General features: G+C 37.9%; 1 protein-coding gene across 2 annotated transcripts in view; it reads left to right on the plus strand.

The window, feature by feature from the left end:
- The first annotated feature begins 3,030 nt into the window (after positions 1–3,030).
- ST6GALNAC2 (ST6 N-acetylgalactosaminide alpha-2,6-sialyltransferase 2) overlaps positions 3,031–21,934 on the plus strand; it is a 34,771-nt gene continuing 15,867 nt past the window's right edge. Inside the window, exon 1 of one of the 2 annotated variants that reach the window (XM_026667524.2) lies at positions 3,031–3,824. In XM_026667524.2, coding sequence (XP_026523309.1) covers positions 3,703–3,824 — 122 coding nt within the window. In that variant the 5' untranslated portion in view covers positions 3,031–3,702. The remainder of the gene's footprint in view (positions 3,825–21,934) is intronic. The other variant, XM_087955726.1, reaches the window with a different exon arrangement.

A 21,934-nucleotide genomic window follows, 5' to 3' on the forward strand; every position in this document is an offset into this window, starting at 1 on the left:
TCTTACTGTGGTAAGCAGTTACACTGTTTATAAAGTTTGGTTTTCTTGTATTGTGTAAACTCAACTATTATTTAATATTAGATTTATATCCTACTTTTGTTTTATGTAACTGAAGGCTGAAAGCCCATCTTCTATTTTGCCCATAGCAACAAACAAAAGTCTTCCAGCTGACTTTTATGCCTAAGGGAAGACTTGAACTCACTGGTTTCTAGTCTAGGCCTGAGCCACTGCAACCAAATAAATGTGACAAATTCTTTTCTCATTTCAACGTTATGCAAGACCAACCATGGCTTATTCGATAAATGTAACTCAACAATATATGAACTGAGAAAGAATCAGGAATGGAACAGAACTCAAATCAAATGGAGCTAAATCCAGCCAGGTAGCAGACTTCTTGCTAATGTTGACATTTTCATCAATTAGGCTGTATAAACTTTGCAAAGAGAGATCTAAAAGGCTTATAAAGATATGAAGGTTTAGCTGGGCTCAGAATCTTAAAAAGATAAAATCATCTGGTTAAATAAGTTTTGAATTTGAATTCTCTCAGCCTAGTCTACTTCATAGAGTTGTTATAAGGATAACATTAAGGGAGAGCCACGTCAGAACTACTGTCAGAGGTGTAAGCAACCAGAACAGTTTCCGTAATGGATCAGGTAGGTTTATTTATTGTTGATTGCCAGTTTATAAAAATCTGGCCAGATTGTCCGTCTTCCTTAGGGGAAGCCTGATATAAACATGTTTCCTCCCCTGCATGGCCTTTAAGCTGGAATACCTTTTAACCCTAGATATCTTTTAATATCTTTTAACATTGGGGCTTCCTCTCCTTCCTTCATGGTTCCATCAAAACTACCTTGAAGTTCATGAAAAAGAGCAGAATATGCCCAGTAAAATCATAAATTAAAAAAAAACCAAATGTTATATTCAAGCAGCTTTATTTGCTATATTTATACCCAGCTCTAGAAAGTATAGGATATTCCAGAAAATATCAAAGCTAAATATGGGGGCACCCTATTTTCAGACCTATAGTGCCTGTGGCCTGCCCCATATGAAAATACCCCTCATTCTACTCTCTCATAGTCTTTTTAATCAGTATTTTCCTTAATTTTGTATGTTCTAGCTATAGCTAGCTCTAGAGTTGCTTATTTCCCTCAAATTGCAGAACACTATTTTGTCATTAACTTTTTGACAAATGTACTGAGACTGCTTTTTATATTCTGACTCCATGCTTTACTGTAGTTGAGAACATCAGCAATTCTTACCATCAAATAGAAGGCAAAGCACTCAGTTTTTCCTCAGGATGAATTGAAGGGTGGATTTGATCTTTAGAGCACTGGTAGCTTCCCTCCCCATAATACAGAGCTGTCAAACTCCCCGCCCACAGGCTGGATGCCTCAAGCACTGCCCAATTTAGCAAAGGGGAAAGAGGTCTGGATATATCACATGCTGCCGTGATGTGAGTTTGATATCCCTGCAATAATATATAGGAAATACCTTACCTGTACACATACACACACACACTTTATCTTCCCCTAATTTTTGGAAGGTGCAAATGTATTTAAAAGCAAGGAAACAAAACAACTCTATAATGATATCAATTCTATTATTAGAACCACCCAGAGTTGTTGGGAGTCAAGCGGCATAAAAGTTTAATAAATTATGATTATTATACTACTGGAATAGTTCTAAATGCAAGACTGGTAGAACTAAAATAAGAATGATCATCTGGAGTGCTATGCCATCAGCAATCTGATTTCTGATTGAGGATAGAACACAGGCGCTCAGCTCCAGTTTGATTCTACCCCTTAGGCAATATTAAGGACACCTCCATACTACATCCTTGGCACAGGTTCGGAATCAACTCTATCCCTGTGCAATTACACAGCAATTTTTAAAAGGTGGGGAATCTACTGAAGTTTATTTGAAACAGTTCATTTGGTGTTTTCTTTGTTAATGTGCTGGCTCTGCTGATTTTCTGTAATTTATAGTATTATCACCTAATGATCTGCCAAACACATGCAGAATCTCAGGTCTCCAGAAACGTGTTTTGCACATCTCTCATTTTCCTAATTGGTGGGAACTGTTGGCTTCATGCTGCCTCTTGATCCTTGGATTTTAATCATTTATTATTTATTGATTATATTTACACCTGTGATAGAATGTAGTGAAGATTTGGATCCCCAGGAGAGAAGAGGTGCATTCCAGAGAAGTAATAAAATACTGTAACCCAGTCCATATATTATGTATAAGAGTTAAGATAACAGCCCCTCTTTTAATAGTTCATTTAATATTGTAGATTCAGTCTTTAATCTGAGACAATTTTGTCTATAGGTGTCAACAATAAAGCACTCAGCTTGGAAGAATTGCCACATTTCATTCTTGCTTTTGGATCTGACAACACCTCCTTCCACTGAGATTCACCTCCCTGGCCTGCTGTTTATAAGATATTCTTCCTCTCTCCAAACTCAGAAATGACGACAATAGCTGTAGCAGTAGAGGATGCACCCATTCGCAAAATGGTTACCATGCCATCATTTCCTTGCAGACTGTAAACAGTTTATAAATGCAGAAGGAAATAAAAGTTGTGAACCCAGTTTCCACTCAAACCAACTTGAGATAGCAATTTGGTTTTTGCAACCTACCAAATACACCCATGAAATAAAAACGGGGTTGGAAAAAAGGGACATGAGCAAGGGTGGTTTTTTGTTTTTTTTCTCCTTTTCTTTCTTTCTCCAAAACAGGTGACAACTCCAACTGGAGCAAATTGAATGATGTTCTTTGCACTCTTATTGGTCAGCTGCATATGGTACTGATTGGTTCATAGGGTGTTTTAAGCATGTTGAGGTTGGCAGAAAATCTCTCAATTTGCTCGTTCGACGTTAGGCCTTCCCTATGCGACCACCGTTCGCTTGTCGGTTTCTAATGACTGCTCGTTTGGCCAAGCCAAGCCGGCATTGAAGTATCGGATCATTTATTAAATGACTGCCACGAAGCACACTGTCAAAGAAGTTCCTCCACTGTCTCCCCCCACCCCATCTCACTTTTATGCACTGTAGAATAGGAGTTGGCAGAATTCACGCCGCAGCTTTTCCTTTCCGGATGTACCCTGGTCTTGCGTTTTGCACCGATCCGTGCAAAGTGTGGGTAAATAGGTGACTCTAGAAAAACCGCCCGGTATATCTCCGTGAAGTATTTTATTGTGTGATACTTCTTTTCAAGGTCGACGTGAAAGAAGAGAAGGGGCTTCGAAGGGAACCAGCTCCCAGGAGCGTCACCCCCTCTCCACCATTGCAAGCGAGTCCGAACCAGTTAGTCAGGCGCGGCGTTTCTCCCACCTCCGCCCCCCATTTTCTCGCTCTCTTAGCTAACCGGATGAAGGTACATCAAGCAGCGAGCAACAGATGGAAAGACTAGGCGAGTCCGAAGTCTTTATTGCGGGGCGACAAGGCACAACACCCGGGCTCCGGAGGAAGAGCTTTCTCGGCTGAGCTCCGTAACTTTTCCAAAGAGCGAAGAGGAGGAGGAGAAGGAGGGAGGAGGAGATAAAGCCTCCGCTGTTTAAAGCTTGCGGGGGGGCGTCGCTGGACGGTGGAGGTGACTTGATTTCTTCCCTACTCAGAGTTAGGGTGCTCCAGCCTAGCTAGTTAGACGAGTCCCCGCGGCGCAGGCGGCGCGTTTCCCCTCAGCGCGTCCTCCTTTTCCTGAATGGGGTCTCCCCGGAGGAAAAGGCTCTGCCTTTTGTTCCTGATAGGATTAGGATTCTCTGTCATTTTCCTCGGACATTACTACACCGCGGATTCGCCCCTCTGCGCCGGGACTGAAGCCAGGTAAGACGACTTGGAAGAGGCTCAAAAGGGAATCTTTCAAAATCAAAGCCTGGGGGGGGGTGGGACGGGACCCAAAACCTTTTAATGCTGTTGGTGGTTGGGAATAGAGATTTGCTCGGAAGCCAAGGGCAGCCACCCTGGTGCTGGATAAGAGGAGTGACGGTGGGAAAACAAGGTGTAATTCTTTTTTTTCCTTTTCCTTTTTTTGTGAAAACCAACAAATGCACAAGCTTACCATTGAAGTAGGACTTTGCAATCCTGTGGAAGAACAAAGTGCTCAAAGCAGCCAGGAAGGTGGTGGAGCTACTACTTAGTGTTCTTCACCAGCCTCCCAAGGAAGATGTTAAAAGTTTCAAAGTAGTCAGAGCCATAATTCAGAGGACCTCTTTCGTGTTTTTCTTTTAAGCTGAAGGGTTTGAGTACATTGTAAGTTGCTAATCGGCTTTCCCCTAACTCTGCGTCCTGCACACTTGTGTGGACTACACAGCTCCCAGAATGCCCATCCACCATGGCTAATAGCCCATGGTGGCTAGCAATTGTAATCACAACTGTATCTAGGAGCAGCAGGTAAAAGAAAGCTGTGGTAAGGGTTAGAATTGTGTTACTTCATATTTGTGGTCTAGCTCTGAGCGAGCAGTACATTCCATGGTTTCTTTGCTTGTGATCAAGAATCCATGTAGGAGGTAGAGAAGTTGCAAATGGACTTAATGCTAAAAAATCTTCACCTCGGTATTGGAAAAAAGATGCAGAAATTTAATAGGATGTGACTTATGTTTTAAAGGAGAAATCACACAGTGTATTATTGATTACTTAAGACATATACTTTTTGGGGGAGGGTACCTATTTTATAAACCAGGGAGAGTTTAAACATTCAGTTCAGTGCTTCCCAAACCTTACCCCAAATTGGGTAAAAATAGGTATGTTCTTTTGGATAATAACACACAAAACCCATTAACCAATCACAACAGGGATAAATGTTTAAATGGCCTTAAAGTGTTTTGCCTACATTGGGTAAAAAGGATTTTCTGATAAGCAGTTTCCGCTAATGAAAAAATATATGGGAAGGTCCCCTTTCCTCTAAGATTCTTGCATTGTGTAAAAGAGGATACACAATGCAAGAATCTTAGAGGAAAGGGGACCTTCCCATATATTTTTTCATTAGCGGAAACTGCTTATCAGAAAATCCTTTTTACCCAATGTAGGCAAAACACTTTAAGGCCATTTAAACATTTATCCCTGTTGTGATTGGTTAATGGGTTTTGTGTGTTATTATCCAAAAGAACATACCTATTTTTACCCAATTTGGGGTAAGGTTTGGGAAGCACTGAACTGAATGTTTAAACTCTCCCTGGTTTATAAAATAGGTACCCTCCCCCAAAAAGTATATGTCTTAAGTAATCAATAATACACTGTGTGATTTCTCCTTTAAAACATAAGTCACATCCTATTAAATTTCTGCATCTTTTTTCCAATACCGAGGTGAAGATTTTGAGCTTTTAGAGTTTTAAAATGAATGAAATATATTTAGAGATAGCTAAGGGGGAGGCCTGAATGGAGGTTCCTTGTGGACAAGATAAGTCATGTCAATTGGTTGTTGTTTTTTTAACTTTGTAAATGACAGTGGCCATTTCTTTACCTATTCTCCATATCGCACATGCTCAAAATATTTTTTGTAAAATTAAGAAATGATTAAAATGTTATCATATCCACATAAAGATGTATGAACTAATCTTTCCTGCCATGATAGTGTATGGGAGCAGTGTCCACTCTGATTCTTACCACATTTCAAAGCAGGATATAATTCTGAACAGTGTTATTTTTAAGAATGAAAAGTTCTTGCTTGCTCTGATAGACACTATATACATAAATGAATAAAACCACAAGTAAACCTTCATTGAGCCTTTCATTTCCTAGATCTCAGAAAATCTTTCTGCACCTGTTTGCTGGCTCCTGAAAATACATTCAGAAAGGGAAGAATGTTCCCATTCTTACAAAATATGCTTATAGCATAACCTATGTCAGATCCATCCTGGCTATATTCCAGTTGTGCCAATCGCTTATAAACGTGGTTTCAACCTGTCTAATGGAGGGGAATAACTACAAAAACCACAACAGCACAAAACAATCTGATCCTAGATAAACTTGCAAAACAGTATATCTGACTGGATTCTGAATGAAAAATGCATGAGCTGTAAGGGAAAAAAAAACAGTTCGTGTAGTTTTATGTAGGCCTAAAGATAGGCTGGGAAGCACCTACCTTTTAGAGCAATTGAACTTTCAAACTTTATCATGCTTATCTTTCTTGCAACAGCATCCCAGATCCCAGAGAGATCTTTGGCACACACAATTTCTATGTTCTGATTCTAATGATAGCATCTGTAATTGTGGTCAAATTTTCTGTGGCAGCAATCAAGAAGTCATCAAATAATGTGACCCTGGTTATGATAAGAGTAACTTTTTATATTCTTGTATATGCTAATGGGTATGGATTACTGATTCTAATAATGTAAAACGAAGTGCACTGTTACAGGACTCCAGAAGAATTTTGGAGATTTACTGGTTGTTCAATTACATCTAGGAAAGATGTGTGTATTCTATAAAAACTCAAAGTCATATTGGGAAACTTAATATTTTGATAATGTTTGCATATGGAAGCTATAGTATCAGAAAAAAATACTTTATAATCTTGTCTGAGTGGTTCAGCACTTTTGACTATACTATAAACTCTCTGTGAAACTAAAGGGAATAATTAAATTATTTATCTAGATCATCATAGTTTGGTAGAACTAAAAGGAATTCATGATTCTTTTTTCAATGTTATATTTTAAAAGGTCATATATGCTCATAATATATTGGAACCTTTGGTTCACTCTTCTACCATTCCATTTTAAAAAACTATTCTTAAGTCTTAGTAAACAAACTATTGAGGAGATATGGGATTTCAAGGCTGTATTGCATTATCTCTTTATCAAAAAGTTACAGAGAAGCCTTATTACATGTCTCAGAAGTGTGTTAAAGTCAGACACAGTATTTGTGAGCAACCCTGCTTTTATTAAGCTTTAAGGTATGCTTAAATATGGGAAAATGAGAGAAAACGATAGTTTGCAGATCTTTTAGGAACTACTGGGAGACTAATGCTTGTTTATTTTCTCCAGGAAAATGAAAGACTTGAAGCTAAGAGCAAGGTTGGACAACTTAATCCAGGATCTAAAGTGGGGACATGTCATGTAAAATGCAAGTTGCACAGGCAGGTTGTTTTATAGGCGGAAATACTGCTAAATATTCCATGTTCAAACCCTTCTTAATTTTAACAATCTTCTCATTTTGTTAGTGGTCATAGTAATTGTCATTTTTAGATTACAATCTTAATTCCACTAAAACAGCTTGCAAAATAAATCAGGCTGAATGGCTCAAACTCGTCACTGACTTTCCCTAGTTAACTATGGACTTGGATCTGCCTCACCTTATTCCCAATCCTACATGGCAGAGGACTTGGGTGTATTTACAGGACCATCTGTCTCCAATTATCTCTGCCCATCCTACAAGATCTGGCAGGGTTGGAGTGTTCCAGGTCTATCAATTTAACAGTGTCATCTAAAGCAGAACCTCAGGGACCACCAAACTCATAATTTTAAATCCCAGGGACCACTAACTGGTTCTGTGGGTGTGGCCTAATTTGTAGGTGTGGCTTGATGGTCATGTGACTGGCTGGGCATGGCTTGTGTGTAAATATAAATATTTATATAAATATTGATTTTTTTTAATAAAAAAGAGCAACTTTTACCCAAAATCAGGCCAGGCAGGCAGATTGAGTTGCTCACAGAATCACAGATTCATTCAGAGATCTATCTATCTGCCATTGGCTAGCTCAGTCTGTCACATAAAATTTTCTTGCAAGCAAACTCACAAAATTAACTCACAACACATCATGTATGTAAACATTGAATTTTTTATAAAAAAAGAGAGCAACTGTTACCCAAAATCAGGCAAAGCAGGCAGGCAGATTGAGTTGCTCACAGAATCATTCAGTGATCTGTCTATCTGCCATCGGCTAGCTCAGTCTGTCACATAAAATTTGCTTGCCGTGAGTCTGCACTGAATAATAGAACCTTCAGTCCTAAGGGAGGTTCAGCTGTGCTTAAAAGCAGAGCCGAAGATCTAAAGACTAGCTAGAAAGCAAGAAACCCAACCATTTCCCGCTTCCTAGCTAATCTAAATCTCCCGGCACAGCAGAACAGATGATGGTCAGAAAAAGGAAAAATAGCAATTTAGCAGGCAAGTTTGCCGGGTAAGGAATGAGTGGGCGAGGAGGGTTCCTACGGGCCATATGGGCGGCACAGCCTTGTGTTTCTGTGCAGCCTGGATTAATTGCTTTGGGGGGGATGCTTTGGGGGTGACATTTCTCTGCAGCCCACCAAAATTTTCTCGCAGCCCACCAATGGGCCGCAGCCCACCAGTTGGCAATCACTGATCTAAAGGGACTTATTTTAAATAAGCAGGTTAATAGATAAGCAGACAAATAAGCAGGGATTAACACCAGACAGACAATCAAGCAGAAAACAATACCCTAATCAAGGAACTGCCAAGGAGAAGACTATAGCCCTACTAATACTGTATATAAACGGAGAAAATCCCATACTTATTAGTACTGATGATATTGCTTAGTTGGGTGTTCAAATGTCTGCAAGGAAACAATCGAGTTTAGAGAGACCAAGGACTCCACCTTTTTAAAGCCTTTCTTGTAATTTCCTTGAGTTATTTGGTGAGTGGCAACCATGTCACTTCAATTAATAATTAGAATATATAAAAATAAATTACTCTTATCACCTCTCTACCTTTCAGTGTAATATTTAAAAAGTCAATTGCTGAAAAGATCACAGTAAAATAATATATTTGACTTATGTTATACTGAAGTTTAAGAGTTTATAGTGAAGTTAAGAATTGGGAGAAAAACAAAGAAAGTCAATTGTTTTTTGCTTTTTTTTTTTTTTTTTAGTCTGAACTTTTAAACTGAAGAATCCATACAGATTTCGCTAGGGCTTTCAGGTCTTTCCTATTCAAGTCTTACGACTTTTTTTTACCATAACTATTCATGATGGATGAAATAAATTTGGCTCAGAAATTCAGAATTGCCTGAGGTCTGCTAAGAAGTGATTTATTAGTAATTCTTCACTTCGCTGACAAAAGGTCTGCTTTTCATCTTAGTTCTAAAAAAAAGTGTTTTTCATTGTACAATGCATACTTAAAATAGAAATCACTGCTATCAGATGACAAGATAGTTTTAAAAGTAGCAGGGCAAATCAAGGAAGAATGGTCTTCAGTAGCAGTCCCTATTTGTGAGTTTCTTAAAAGCATCTGGTTGGCAATTTTATGTTACAGAATCCTAGATTAGATGGGTATTGCAGTTGAATTATTGGAGGAATTACCGAGAGGAAGATCAACTTCAATTTTTTTCTTAACATCCCCACTCCCCGTGGATTTCTGTAGATAAAAGTACAAAGAATCTTACAAAAGCAAAAGGCAGCCACAGGAAGAGCAGATTTGAAGTAGAAAAATACTCCTGTGGAAGTCTTTTTCACAGAAAGATAAGTGACTGAAATTAATAAGCAATTTCCCCAAACTCTCTAGTCTAGAGATGTTAGCTAAGTACACATCTCATTGCTTTAAATACATGGTGCTTTCTCTCACTTATGTGTGTCTACTTAGGCTCCCACTCTTTGTCCGTCTTACACCCAGCTTACTAGATCCAGCCATCATTGATTTTCCCCCCTCTCTCCCACTTTTAAATTTCCTAAAACTTCCATGTGCCCAGAAACAAGCACGTGGCCCTTTGCCAAGGCATGCCATTCCTTATCCATTGCTTTTGCAGACTCCCTGAGCTATTACAGCCCTATCTTAGTCTCCCAGCTTTTGTTGCCTCAAGTCATCCCCACCTCTCTCCTGCTTGCCTCACTGCCATTCTCAGAACCTTTCCTTATTAGGTAGTGGTAATGAGATCTGCCTGTCCAGCTTTTCCTTTCTTTTTTGCATCTTGAAAATGCTTCAGAACAAAGCCTCGCCTCCAGATACCTACCATCTTTGCTTCTAAAATGGCCTAGTTTCATCTGGGGAGTAAAATAACAGGTGGCTAGATGCCAGCCTTTCACTTTGAAGCATCCCTGCCACCATTCTTTAAAAGAAAGTGTGTATAATGCTTAATGAATTAACAACTAATTGTTAATGGAAAAAATGAAGGAGGTGTATAGTTTTGCTTCCTTTGGTTCAACTGTTGATAAAGATGCAGAGTGCTGGAGAAGTGAGGAAGACAAGACACTTAAAAAGAAATTATTTCTGTTTTATGACAGCAAGAACACAGTAAACTTAATTCTTTTTCCAGAGAAAATGTAGGGCTGTGAATGGTGGTCATTGAAGAGAAGGAGATGAAAGGATTTCAAGTTTTGGATTGAAAGATGATGAGTTCATAGTTCATTGGCTATAGGAAGGCTGCAGACTGCAAGATGAAACATCCAGACCCTCCTAGATGAAATATGGATAAATACTGGTTTTCTGATTTTGCTGAAGATATATGGCAGAAACTAGCTAACTTACAGACTCATGTAACATTCTTATTATCTGAAATAACTCACCATGTTGCATCTATTTGGGAATGAGTTGTACTTCAAGTAACAAAGCAACATCTGCCTGCATCTCTTTACTTAGTCACATTTGGAAATGTGCTCTCAGGGACACTTCCAGACCCTTTTAATATGAAATCAGGGATTTTTCTCAGCCAGTATATTTTGTAGAGAATAATAGGCAATATCTCTAGCGTATCGTCTTGTTTACAGATTTATTTCATGAACTTCATTTTATCATCTGGCATCACCAAAATTAACAATTTCTACCTGCTTGCAGTGTTACAGTTTGTTCTCAAGAAAAACGACAGTTAAGGGTTTAGACTGAACTTTAAGGATGCAAAGCTGTGCGTGTGTGCATGTGTTTGTACAAATGCTAAGTGTATGAATGAGGTAGTTTTTGTTTCTTGGTCTCATGGCTTCTTACGAAGAGAGCTTCCCCCAACCATTTTTAAAGTAATAATTGAAGTGCACGTTTTAGGGCAATCTTTTGATCTGAGGTACATAAGGTGCCTGGAGGGAATTCAAACTAAAACAGGGTAATATTAAAACATCCACAAATGTGCTTCTAGTGTCTTCAGAGTAAGAAGAGAGACTAGAATGTTTCTTAAAAGTTGTAAATGCCTTTGATGTGGTGTTTCTTATCTTCTTGTGAGTCATTTAAATGTGTCTCTGAAATGTTGACAACCAAAATGAAGAGTGTTAAGAACTGTAGAATCCCCTTTGGCCATGGTATATCTTTAGTCTCTTGCAGCAAAATAATAAAAGCCCTGTAGTACTTAAGAGAGTTAAAAGTCATTTTTCTTGGTGCTGTAACTTATATCAGCATTCTTCAACCTTACATCCTCAGATTAATTTGGACTACTACTTTCCTTCACCTTCCAACATCTTTTCCCTAGTCCAGATTACGCAACATGAGGAGTGACCATTTTCGAAAATGTCTTTCTCTCATCCAACCATTAGAATATATAGACAGAATTCCCACAGTCTAATTTCAATGGATATCTTACTCTGTCAATATAAGAGGTCCGTTTAAATTGGAAATGGAACTTTTGTCTACGCTTCCTAATCTGGGAATCACATGTTTATACTTCTTAATTCAATTACTGCAAGCCAAACTGTTGGTTTTCAAATCACTCTTTCTTCCTGTCAGCTAGAAACCAGATTTTACGCATTTTGGTGAATATCAATTTCTGTCTCTGTGTGTGATGCTCTATTTATATACAGTATTTCACCAGCAATTACTGAAGTTTCCACATTGGTTCTAGTTGACTATCATGCTTATCTGTTGGACCGCTTCAGCACATTGCAGAAGATTTGATTGCATGCTGCATGGCACAGATGAAGAGTTTTAATGTGCCCTGAAGTGCATCATTTAGTGGCCCAAGTCCATAACTCATAGTAGGTAGGGCTCAACCACCTTCGTTCACTTAGACACCATTCAGGTTTACCTTGCAGTACATGTAGGTGTGGGACTCTTCTTTGAAGAATACAGAAAGAATCCAGTCTGGATCAGTCATCGGGACCAGAGGTTTTCTCTTCCAAGCGTTTGGACTCATGCTGGAGCCCAAACTGGAAACTAGAGAGAGGATGGGCTCCAGCACGAGTCCAAAAGCTTGGAAGACAAAATCTGTGGTCCTGGGGACTGACCCAGATTGGATCCTGCAACATTATCCTAGGATACACATATTCACCTTCATTCATAGAAAATCATTCATAGAAATCTAGGAAGAAGTCATGGAGGAAGAGATACAATATCTTTCTCCCCTGCTTGCATTGTACATAGTCCTTCACTTATGACCACAGTTGGCACCAGAATATCTGTTACTAAGCAAGGCAGTGGTTAAATGAGTCGTACTCAATTTTACAACTTTTTTCCCCCACTGTTAAGAGAATCACAGATTTGTTGAGCAAACCCAACTTCCTCCCCATTGACTTTGCTTTTCAGAAGCTGGATGAGAAGATTGCAACCATGATCATGTGACATAGCAACCATTGTAAAGTAATGTTGGTTGCCAAGTGCCCGAATTTTGATCAGGTGACTGTGGGATGTTATGACAGTTGTAAGTGCAAAGACCGGGCATAAATGCAAGGACTGGTTCACTTCCAAGTCACTTTTTTCACTGCTATTGTATCTTTAGCCACTAAACAAATAGTTATAAGACCTGTTTTATATTTTCTCTGGGCTTACAGGGAGAAATACAGTAGCTATGTTCCCCAGAGCATACAAATAATCTAGTGAGAGAGAAAATCAAATATTTCCGTAGATTCCACTCTCTCATGTTTTGGGAGAAGTAAGGTTAAGATTTCTACCAAGGCTTCAGTGGAGCAGATGAGGAAGTAACAGAATAACAGAATAATAGATTGAAAGGGACCTAGGAGATCTTCTACTCCGAACCCCTGCCCAGGCAGGAAATCCCATACCATTTCAGACATTTTTTTTTCATTCCACTGGTTAATTATTCTCTATATTAAGCTATAGTTCTAGGTTGGTACTTTCCTTGATTAGTTTCCATCCATTGCTTCTTGTCCTGGCTTCAGGTGCTTTGGAAAATAGGTTGACCCCCTTTTCTTTGTCTTCAGGGGCTGGAAATTGTATTTATTCCTCAGTAATTGTCTGAATGTTTTGGGTTTTATTGGCTGATTAAACTGATTAAACAAATGACTCTTTTTATGCCATACTGCAAGAGAAAAAGCTTCCATATACTAGCTGAAGTTGCAGATTATGTGGAGAGTACCATGTTGTGAAATGCTGCCCTACTATAATTAACTAATTAGATTACCATTCTTCCCCATTCTCATTTTAGAAGCTACTAAGCCTGTTTCTGATTACAAAAAATATGAAAAAGTTGATTTCAGATATACTGTATATCACCCATGATTTTATCCCTGGTCTGTATTTGCTGTGTAATTCGAAGAATGATTGTGATGAAGCAAACCTAATTAGGAATACCAGCCTTCCATCTGCCCCAGACTCTGATCTCGCTTTACAATAAACGTTGATCTAAGCATTTATATCAAAGTTTAGTAGTTCATTCACAGAATGATTTTTGCAAATGTGCTCATTAAAATCAGTCAGCAGCTTAAAGTAGAATATGTGTCTCATTAAATATTAATTCAAAGCATATATTTTGGGGAAGGCTAAGAACAACATGCAGTCAAGAAATATGTCTAAGTCAAGTTTTAACAGAATAAGAAATTGGACATTTTTTCTTACTGGAAAAAACCTTATATTTTAGTTCTCGTTAATTTTAAGTTCCCTCTAAAAGCATCGAAATGATGTGGCAGATGCTTGAGCAAGTCAAATTATTTTAAACTCTGTTTACTAGCCTAAATAAATTTCTCAAACATTCCCTTATGCAGTAATATTTACTTTACTTTTTGTCCTCCAGGAAAAAACTTGATCAACTCTGAGAATCATTGGCAACACATAATATCCAGAGGCTGTGTTCCAATTTATATATTTCAACTAATTGTAATTAACATTCTTTATACACTTGCATAAAAATGATGCATGCCATTGAAACAGATGGAAATAAGTGCAGGGTTTCAAGGATATTTAAGTTATTAACTCCAAATGTGAAATCTTTCTTGGATGTTATTGGTGACAAATCAGGGTTATATATACAGTACATTTGTTTCTACAATGCCACATGGTGCTTTTATTCAATCGGGTGTTTGGGACTGGAATTCTCCAGATTCCAAGCCACCATTGTTATTGGCCATACCAAAAGCTACTAGAAAATACTTAATTGGAAAATAACTACTTCAGTGTACCTTGTAATAATTACCGTACTACAGACTACTTTAAACTTTCCATGACAATGAATAGGAATACTGCGGGGTTCCTTACATTCATAAGAATCAGGAACAAGGCAAATATACATCAAGGAACAACTTCATTGTTTATTTTGGCTGGCTTTCTCTCAGTACCATTCAACCCTTCATGAAATAACTATATAACATATGCAAGAAGTCAGAGGATCATTCATCACCTATGAATAACTCGGCATGAAACATGTGCTTGTAGTAGTTCTCAAAAATCAGATATTTTGGAAATAAGAGAAAATCCATAATTTCCTTTAATATTGATTGGGAGCCAACCAGAGTTTATTATAAGATAGCAACTACATAAATATGTAAGAGAAGGGCTAAGCAATGTCTGACTTCGCAGATGATGAATTCCAAACTTCCAACAACCTTGAGCCTTATGGGCATGTATTACTGGCCAATACCATTTGGAAAGCTACTTACTTAAAATCTAGAGAGTATTTTTGTGCTAACATAGATTTGGAGTTTTGACGGTATACTATAGCTAGTCTCTGAAGATGGCTGCCAGAGTGGGTATAATTAATCTGAAAAAAGTGCTCAATTTCAGAGACAAGAAACTGACTAAAGTTGTTTCTTCAGCCAGCACCATTATTATTTTATAATCAAGTTTAATGGCCTATGTGGAACTTAAAAATGTTCTTGGAATTAAAGCTATCACAGAGGCTGGTATTTTGCTATGTGGTGTATTATGGTCCCAACTGATTTTTAACACATTCAAAGTACATATTTACAACAATGAAGTTAAGTGAAATAGGGCTGTCAGGCTTCAGAGAAGTTGACTGTAGATATAATATGTACCACAGTCATTGAGGCTCTGCTAGAAAAGAAGTATGTTTCTTGGAAATTCAGACTATTTCATTATTTATCAGATACATGTAACAATCAGTCTTCTGTTCCTAACAATTTATCCAGAGTCTTGTATTGGTTATATGAATTATATTAAGAATAGCTTTGCTGCATCAGCTAAAGGCTTATATTATTGTAGCATTTTATTTCTCCCCTGGGACAATCATATGTCTTTTGAGAGCTTTCCAGGCAATGGAGATAGAGATGTCCCCTTAACTGGAATTTGAAGATTCCATTGTTTCTAAGACTGACAGCCGTTGGTGGACTTATCCTCAGTGAATTTATTCAGTCCCCTTTATGGTTCTCCCAAGTTTTAGTGACCATCACTGTATCTCATACTAAAGAATTCCACAACTTAAGTAAGGATATTATCCTTCTGCAATCAGATGCCATTCAGCTGCATTGGCCAGCGTATCTTTGAATTCCCAGGCTCTTCAGAAATCTAGAAGACTGCTAAACGACAACAGGGAGATGGCTTTCCTGTTTTACTTCACTTTCTTCTAATTATGATCAGGATTTTTGCAGCCCACATCCGTTAGTCATAGCTGTAGTTCAATATACTTGGTAAGTACCATAATAAGGAGAAGCGTGAGGTGAATAACTGAATTTTCAACTCTGACAAAAATATAAAATTAAATGAATACCAATGTTACAAAATGTGCCAGCATCTAGGAGGAAAATTATTGTACCATATGTACAGAACAATGCATTTTTATAAGTACTCTGTATCAGTCAGGTGCTTCTGAATTTAAAATAATACAATAAACTCTCTTGAAGGACAAAAACAGGTTGTTACTACTTAGGGAGACAGCTAATTTTGGAAAATTACTACAGGTCATCTTGGCCTAGACATGCCTCTGATGGTCTGTTTATATCCTGTGAAAGTTGTTGAAGCCTATTTATCATCACAACACAAGCATAGTGATTTTTTTTTACAAAAACAACTTTTGGCTCATTATCTGTTTGCTATCAGCTTCAGTCTCTGAAAAAGAAAGAATTGAACCACTGAAAGGAGGTAAATGTCTAAGTTATAATTATACCCCAGAACCATTAGTGAAAACGAAAGCATATTGGTGGGGATGAGTGCTTGTTTCACTTTTAGCATATTTTGACAATAATGCCAAGTTCTCAGGGAAATGGCTATCCCCTTTTTAAAAAGGGACAGTGTTGAGCACTAGCTATAGACCCATTAATCTCTTGGACATAATTATTTGGCTCTATGCTAGACAATTAACTTGGAAATTCCAGGATTGAATCAGGAAAATAGAAGAGAAGCAAGCTGGATTTAGAATTGATCAATCCACCACCATTGACTGGGGAACTGGATTTGGGTAAAAACATTCCATGAAGCCCAGAACTTCGTTGATTTCAGTGACAACTTTAGCTTTGATCTTAAGAAAAATCCTATGAGAAGAAAAATGTATTACTTTGTATATGAAATATATAACAATTCTGATGTGACCCACAAAACAAGCTATATAATCAATTTTCCACATAGAAGAAAGCTAAACAGGTTAGTGTATTAACACACTTTTTCAGGTGCTTCATTTATTAAGCATCTTAAAGATTTGGACTTTACAAACCCTCAATTAATTGGGAAATGCCTGTCCACCCATTGTATACTATTGAGGTTATGACCTCTCACAGTATCTTCCAGGCCTTAGGAAAACCTTAAGGTTTCTTAATACTGTGCTGCTACCCACCTTTGAATTAGTTATCAAAAGGTAAAAATTAATGGTCTTTGCTAAAAGACCAAGGATATGTAAACCCAGCACCAACTGTAAGGTTATTGATCTAGTTAGATGTTTAAACCTCCCAGGTGCAATATTTCATACTGCAGGAAGCAAGAAAGCTCAAGTCAATTAAGTGACCTTGTTGGCCAAAGAGAAGTCAGCAGCTGTTCTGCACTTTTTCCACTTGAAAGGAGTTGATTTTCTACTAGCAGCTATAAAGTTGTTTGTGACTAAATCACTAGCTCAGTTTCATTAGGGAGTCCAGATAGAGCAATGTTTCACTTTTGCCAACTTTAAGAGAGTTCAATTTAAATCTTAGGGCTCTCCTTCAAGGACCAGATTTGTATCTGATACAGTCTTTGCTTGGAAGCCGAAGTGCTGAACTTGCCTGTCCAAGTTTAGCTGGTTGGTTAAATTTTATCATTTGCTCTCTGCCTTTTGAGTATCTTGGTTTTTAAAAAATATATATAATTGGACTGTTTTCATTCCAGTAGTTCAAACTTTGGGGTAGTGTGACTTTCTAATTGCTCCTTTTCCTCATTTGTCTGACAGATTTGACAGCCTAGATTTATGTTATTCATTTCCTGACTGCAATAGTCGACTTCAATCCATCCCCTTCAAATCTATGATCACTGTAAATTTTTAAACCACATTACTCATCCTAGGTTTATATGGACAAATTTGAAAATTATATTGCTGACACTATATTATCACTAGCCTATGTTCTTCCAAATTATGACCTCCTGGAAAAATATCGCAGTTTTAAAAAGGGTATTTTGTGGATGCTAAGAATTTTAAACAGTGTGTCCACCTTCACATTTGTCCTCCTTCCCAATTGCCCCATCCTTCTAGCCTGTTCAGATATCTAAGCTGGTCTGTCTTTTTTAGTATGTATGTATGTATGTATGTATGTATGTATGTATGTATGTATTTATTTATTTATTTATTTATTTAATATTGCCGCCTATTCACCCATGACGACTCGAGGTGGCTTACACTGGTAATAGTCAACTTGAATGAAAGTGTATGTATGCTTGTTCTCCAGAGCTCCTACTACCTGTGAGTCATGACTGGCCTGGAAACATGCTTGGGTTTTGGATTGAGAACATTGTGATTTATGCAGAGCTCCCCCTTCATCCAAATCCAGAATTTGGAGGCTTAATCCCAGCTGAGAACCACCCTTTCGCCAGTTTTGGTTGGCCCTAGATACTAAAAAGGGAGCCTGTGTAATCTAATAGTTAAGTTATGAAACTAGAAAAAGGGCCAGTCACTTTTGCAAGGGCAAACCATTTCCTGAACCTTGCCAAGAAAATTACAGGGAAGACAACACTGACTTGGAAGCAGAGATATTAGAAAACCTTTGTAGGGAGCATGTTTTAATATATTGCCATTTACTCTATTTCATTGCCAATTACTGAACAACTAGATTCAATAATAGATTTAATCATTCCGTTTTTAATGAACCCATTTCCCCTGAATCCTGGAAATGGTTGGCTGGATTGTCTTAAGCTGTGATTTAAAAAAAAATACAGATAGAAACAATGGCTTGTTGTTGCCTTTTTAATTGTCTCTTTCTGGGTATTAAAATGAGTTTTTTGCATTCTTTATTTTCTTTCAAATAAACAGCCTATTGTTATATACAAGGTTGCTGGATTCGCTAGTAAAAAAGCCAGCTAAAATTATTGCAGGTTCACCCATTATCTGTTAATAGGTTGCATGTCTGTCAGTGTTTTATCTCCAGGATAAATTTTGCTGCTGTAGTGAGGTTGTAAATACCATCTAAGTGGTAATAGAGTGAATTTGTATTCCAGAGCTAAAACATTTAAATATTCCCTCTAGCTGAGATAAACATCTAGTGGGTTACACATGAATGTGATTTGGCACTGTCTTTCTGTGGGATATTTTTAACTTCACAGCCTAGTTTATAGTCCTGATTCTTCATTTTTCATTCACTTGGCTTTACCTTGCTTAGGTCCAGGGGACTCTACCAAATTTTAATGTATCCTTAACTTGAAATAATTCTCAATTTTTCTATATTTATGGTCTCTAGACCTGTGGAGATGAGTTTCTTGAAATCCATTCTAACTATTACAGCTTAAGGACTTGACCATATGCCAATATGTTGTGGCTAGAGCTAGACCAAGTTGTCTACCATAGAAAACCTTTCTGATGCCCAGATGGAAATCTGTACATTATTGTACATTAAGAAACCAAATATATAAAAATTTATTTGCATTAGCTTCTGCACTGAAAGCTTGAAATGCTAACTTAATCATATTTGAAGCTTTATATGAAGAATCCGTGCAGTTATCCAGCTAGGCATGGCTTATCTTGTAAAAGAACCATATTGATGAAAGTTTTTTGTGTGAAAGGCAGCTGCCAGAGCACAGGTCAAAACACCAAAGCAGTTAACCAGGACATACAGGTTTATAAACTATCTCAGTTGTTTGTGTTAGGATGTAGAAATTGTTCTCTTAGAGCCATTTACTGCTGGCTCCTACTTAGACTGCAAAATAGTCAAAATGTTCATAAGATTTTACTAGTTAGGTGCTGTTATCTGTTACAGATTCTGGAGGGTTAACCCTATTGAAAAATAACTGGACTTAACATCTGAGTACACCTCTGTATAATTGCAGGATTAGTATCATAGATGAAGCCAACTCTCGCTGGTCAGGGTTTTGAAAGACAGAAGCTTCTATCTGTTTATCAAATGAAATACAATTTTCATTATTCATTACAGGTAGTCCTCAACTTAACATAGTCCATTTAGTGACCGTTCCAAGTTACAATGGCACTGAAGAAAATTGACTTACAACCATTTTTCACACTTATGAATGTTGTAGCATCCCCATGGCACATGATTTACATTCGGATGCTTAGCAAATGGCTTACATTTATGACGATTGCAGTGTCCTGGGGTCATGTGCTCACCTTTTGTGACCTTCTGACAAGCAAAGTCAGTGGGGAAGCCAGATTCACTTAACCACTGTGTTCCTAATTTTAACAACTGCACCGATTCACTTAACAAATGTGGCAAGAAAAGTCACAAAATGGGGCAAAACTCACTTAACAAATTTCTCAGCAACATAAATTCTGGGTGCATTGTGGTTGTAAGTCGAGGACTACCTGTAATTTCATCATTCTGTAACAGTGTAAAATATTTGTGGAGAAAAATATTTTTAAGATGCCCTTTATTTTTTTATCAAATCTGTCCAGCGGAATGATTTTACAGCTTTCATGTGGCAATATGTGAATGCCTATATGGATTGTAGTCTTTGTTGCTGACCGGTCAGCTGCGTTCAGGGTCATCAGCAGGGTCAGGGGGGTAATCAGTGATGACAAACTGGTAGGCATAACTGGGGTTATCAAAGCCTCACCTCTTTGGATGGTATGCGTGCAACACACATTAAAAAAGGCTTTGATCACTTGATTCTACCAATCACTTTGACACTGTCAATTTTCTCTACTGATGCCCCTGGCTCTGATGTCTGTAATCAGGGAATGGGCTATTGAATAATAAATTAACATTGTTATTAGCAATCAGGTCTCACCAAAGCTGAAAAGGACTTGAATGCTAAAACACACTATTTCAGGCTAATACTATAGAGTTAGAAATGTTGCGCAGCTGGACATAAGAATTCTGTTCACATGCATTGTGGTTTATTGTTTCTGGAGAATGCAAAATCTCAGATCCAGAGAACCTGACTTCTCATTGTGTTTTGTGTTTGTGTGTCGCAATAGTGCTGTCAGACAGAGTTATTGGCTTTGTCAGTTCTGTGTCTAAGGTCTGTGGTGTTCTCCTACAGGCAATCAGTGATGCCTGAGCTGAGAATATTAATCATTTGGGTGATGAAGAGCAGTGGTGGGGTACAAGACGGCCCGAATCAGGATCAACATCTCCCTTTTGTTTCTAGCCTTTTTCAGCATGACGAAGAGTGAAAAGTTGTGCAAGGCTTTTAGTTCTGCAACTTATGTGTACTATCCCATATTAGTAGGTGATTGTGCAGGACAAAAAACTTGGTTAGCTATGGTTTGATAGACTTGCAAATTTCACTTAGGGCTGATGGCATAAAGAATGTCTTTTTGTGGTGACTGGATCACTGACATTCTACACCTCTCTTATAAGTTAGCCTCCCATGTTAATTTTTGTACGACTTGTCTTTTAAGAGATGGATTTAATTATTCCATAATACTGCTTTATAAACTGCTTCAGGAATGTGTGCTATGAGAAGCAGCATATAAATACTTTTGTCAAAAAAAAATCAGTAACATACTTCTTTCCTGTCATGTCTGCAACATCAGGGAAGATTTACATTTGAATGTAAATTGTTGAGATGATTAAAAAATGGATGTGTTTAAGATTGTTTCTCAACAGTTGCGCATGTAGTTTTTGTGAACTTGCGGAGTACTTGGCAAGTTCCAATCAACATTAGAAAGGGAGACTTGTAAACTTAATGTTCTTTAAAGGGCATTGCTGTGTTTGCAAGAAAGGTATGTTGAGAAAGAGTTATCCTTGTGGTAAGATGGGCAGCCAATAAATTGGATGGATGGATGGATGGATGGATGGATGGATGGATGGATGGATGGATGGATAGATAGATAGATAGATAGATAGATAGATAGATAGATAGATAGATAGATAGATAGATAAGAAAGATGGTTGATCCCTTCATCTCCCGGTGCTCAAACCTACAGAAAACTGCTGTCCTGTAGTCTGCTTGCAAGGAGCAACCGGAGTATTCGTAGGCGATCTCCTGTCCTCCCCTTTTCTGGAAAAGTTAAGAAGTATGGTTGCAGAAACCGGGTATGTCTAGTCTAACACAGAGAAAGAAGGACTACAGGTAGTCTTTGACTTATGACCACAATTGAGCCCCATATTTCTGTTCCTAGGTAAGACAATTGTTAAACGACTTTTATGACCTTTTTTTTTGCCACGGTTGTTAAATAAACCACTGCAATTGTTACGTAAATCTGGCTTCCCCATTGGTTTCGTCAGAAGCCAACTGGGAAGGTTACAAATGGTGATCACATGACCCCGGGACAGTGCAGCTGTCATAAATGCATGCCGGTTGCTAAGCACCCATAT

Source organism: Notechis scutatus, chromosome 2, assembly GCF_049901735.1.
Source record: "Notechis scutatus isolate UNSWTSFEM ecotype Mainland chromosome 2, rNotScu1.2, whole genome shotgun sequence".
Lineage (NCBI taxonomy): Eukaryota > Metazoa > Chordata > Lepidosauria > Squamata > Elapidae > Notechis > Notechis scutatus.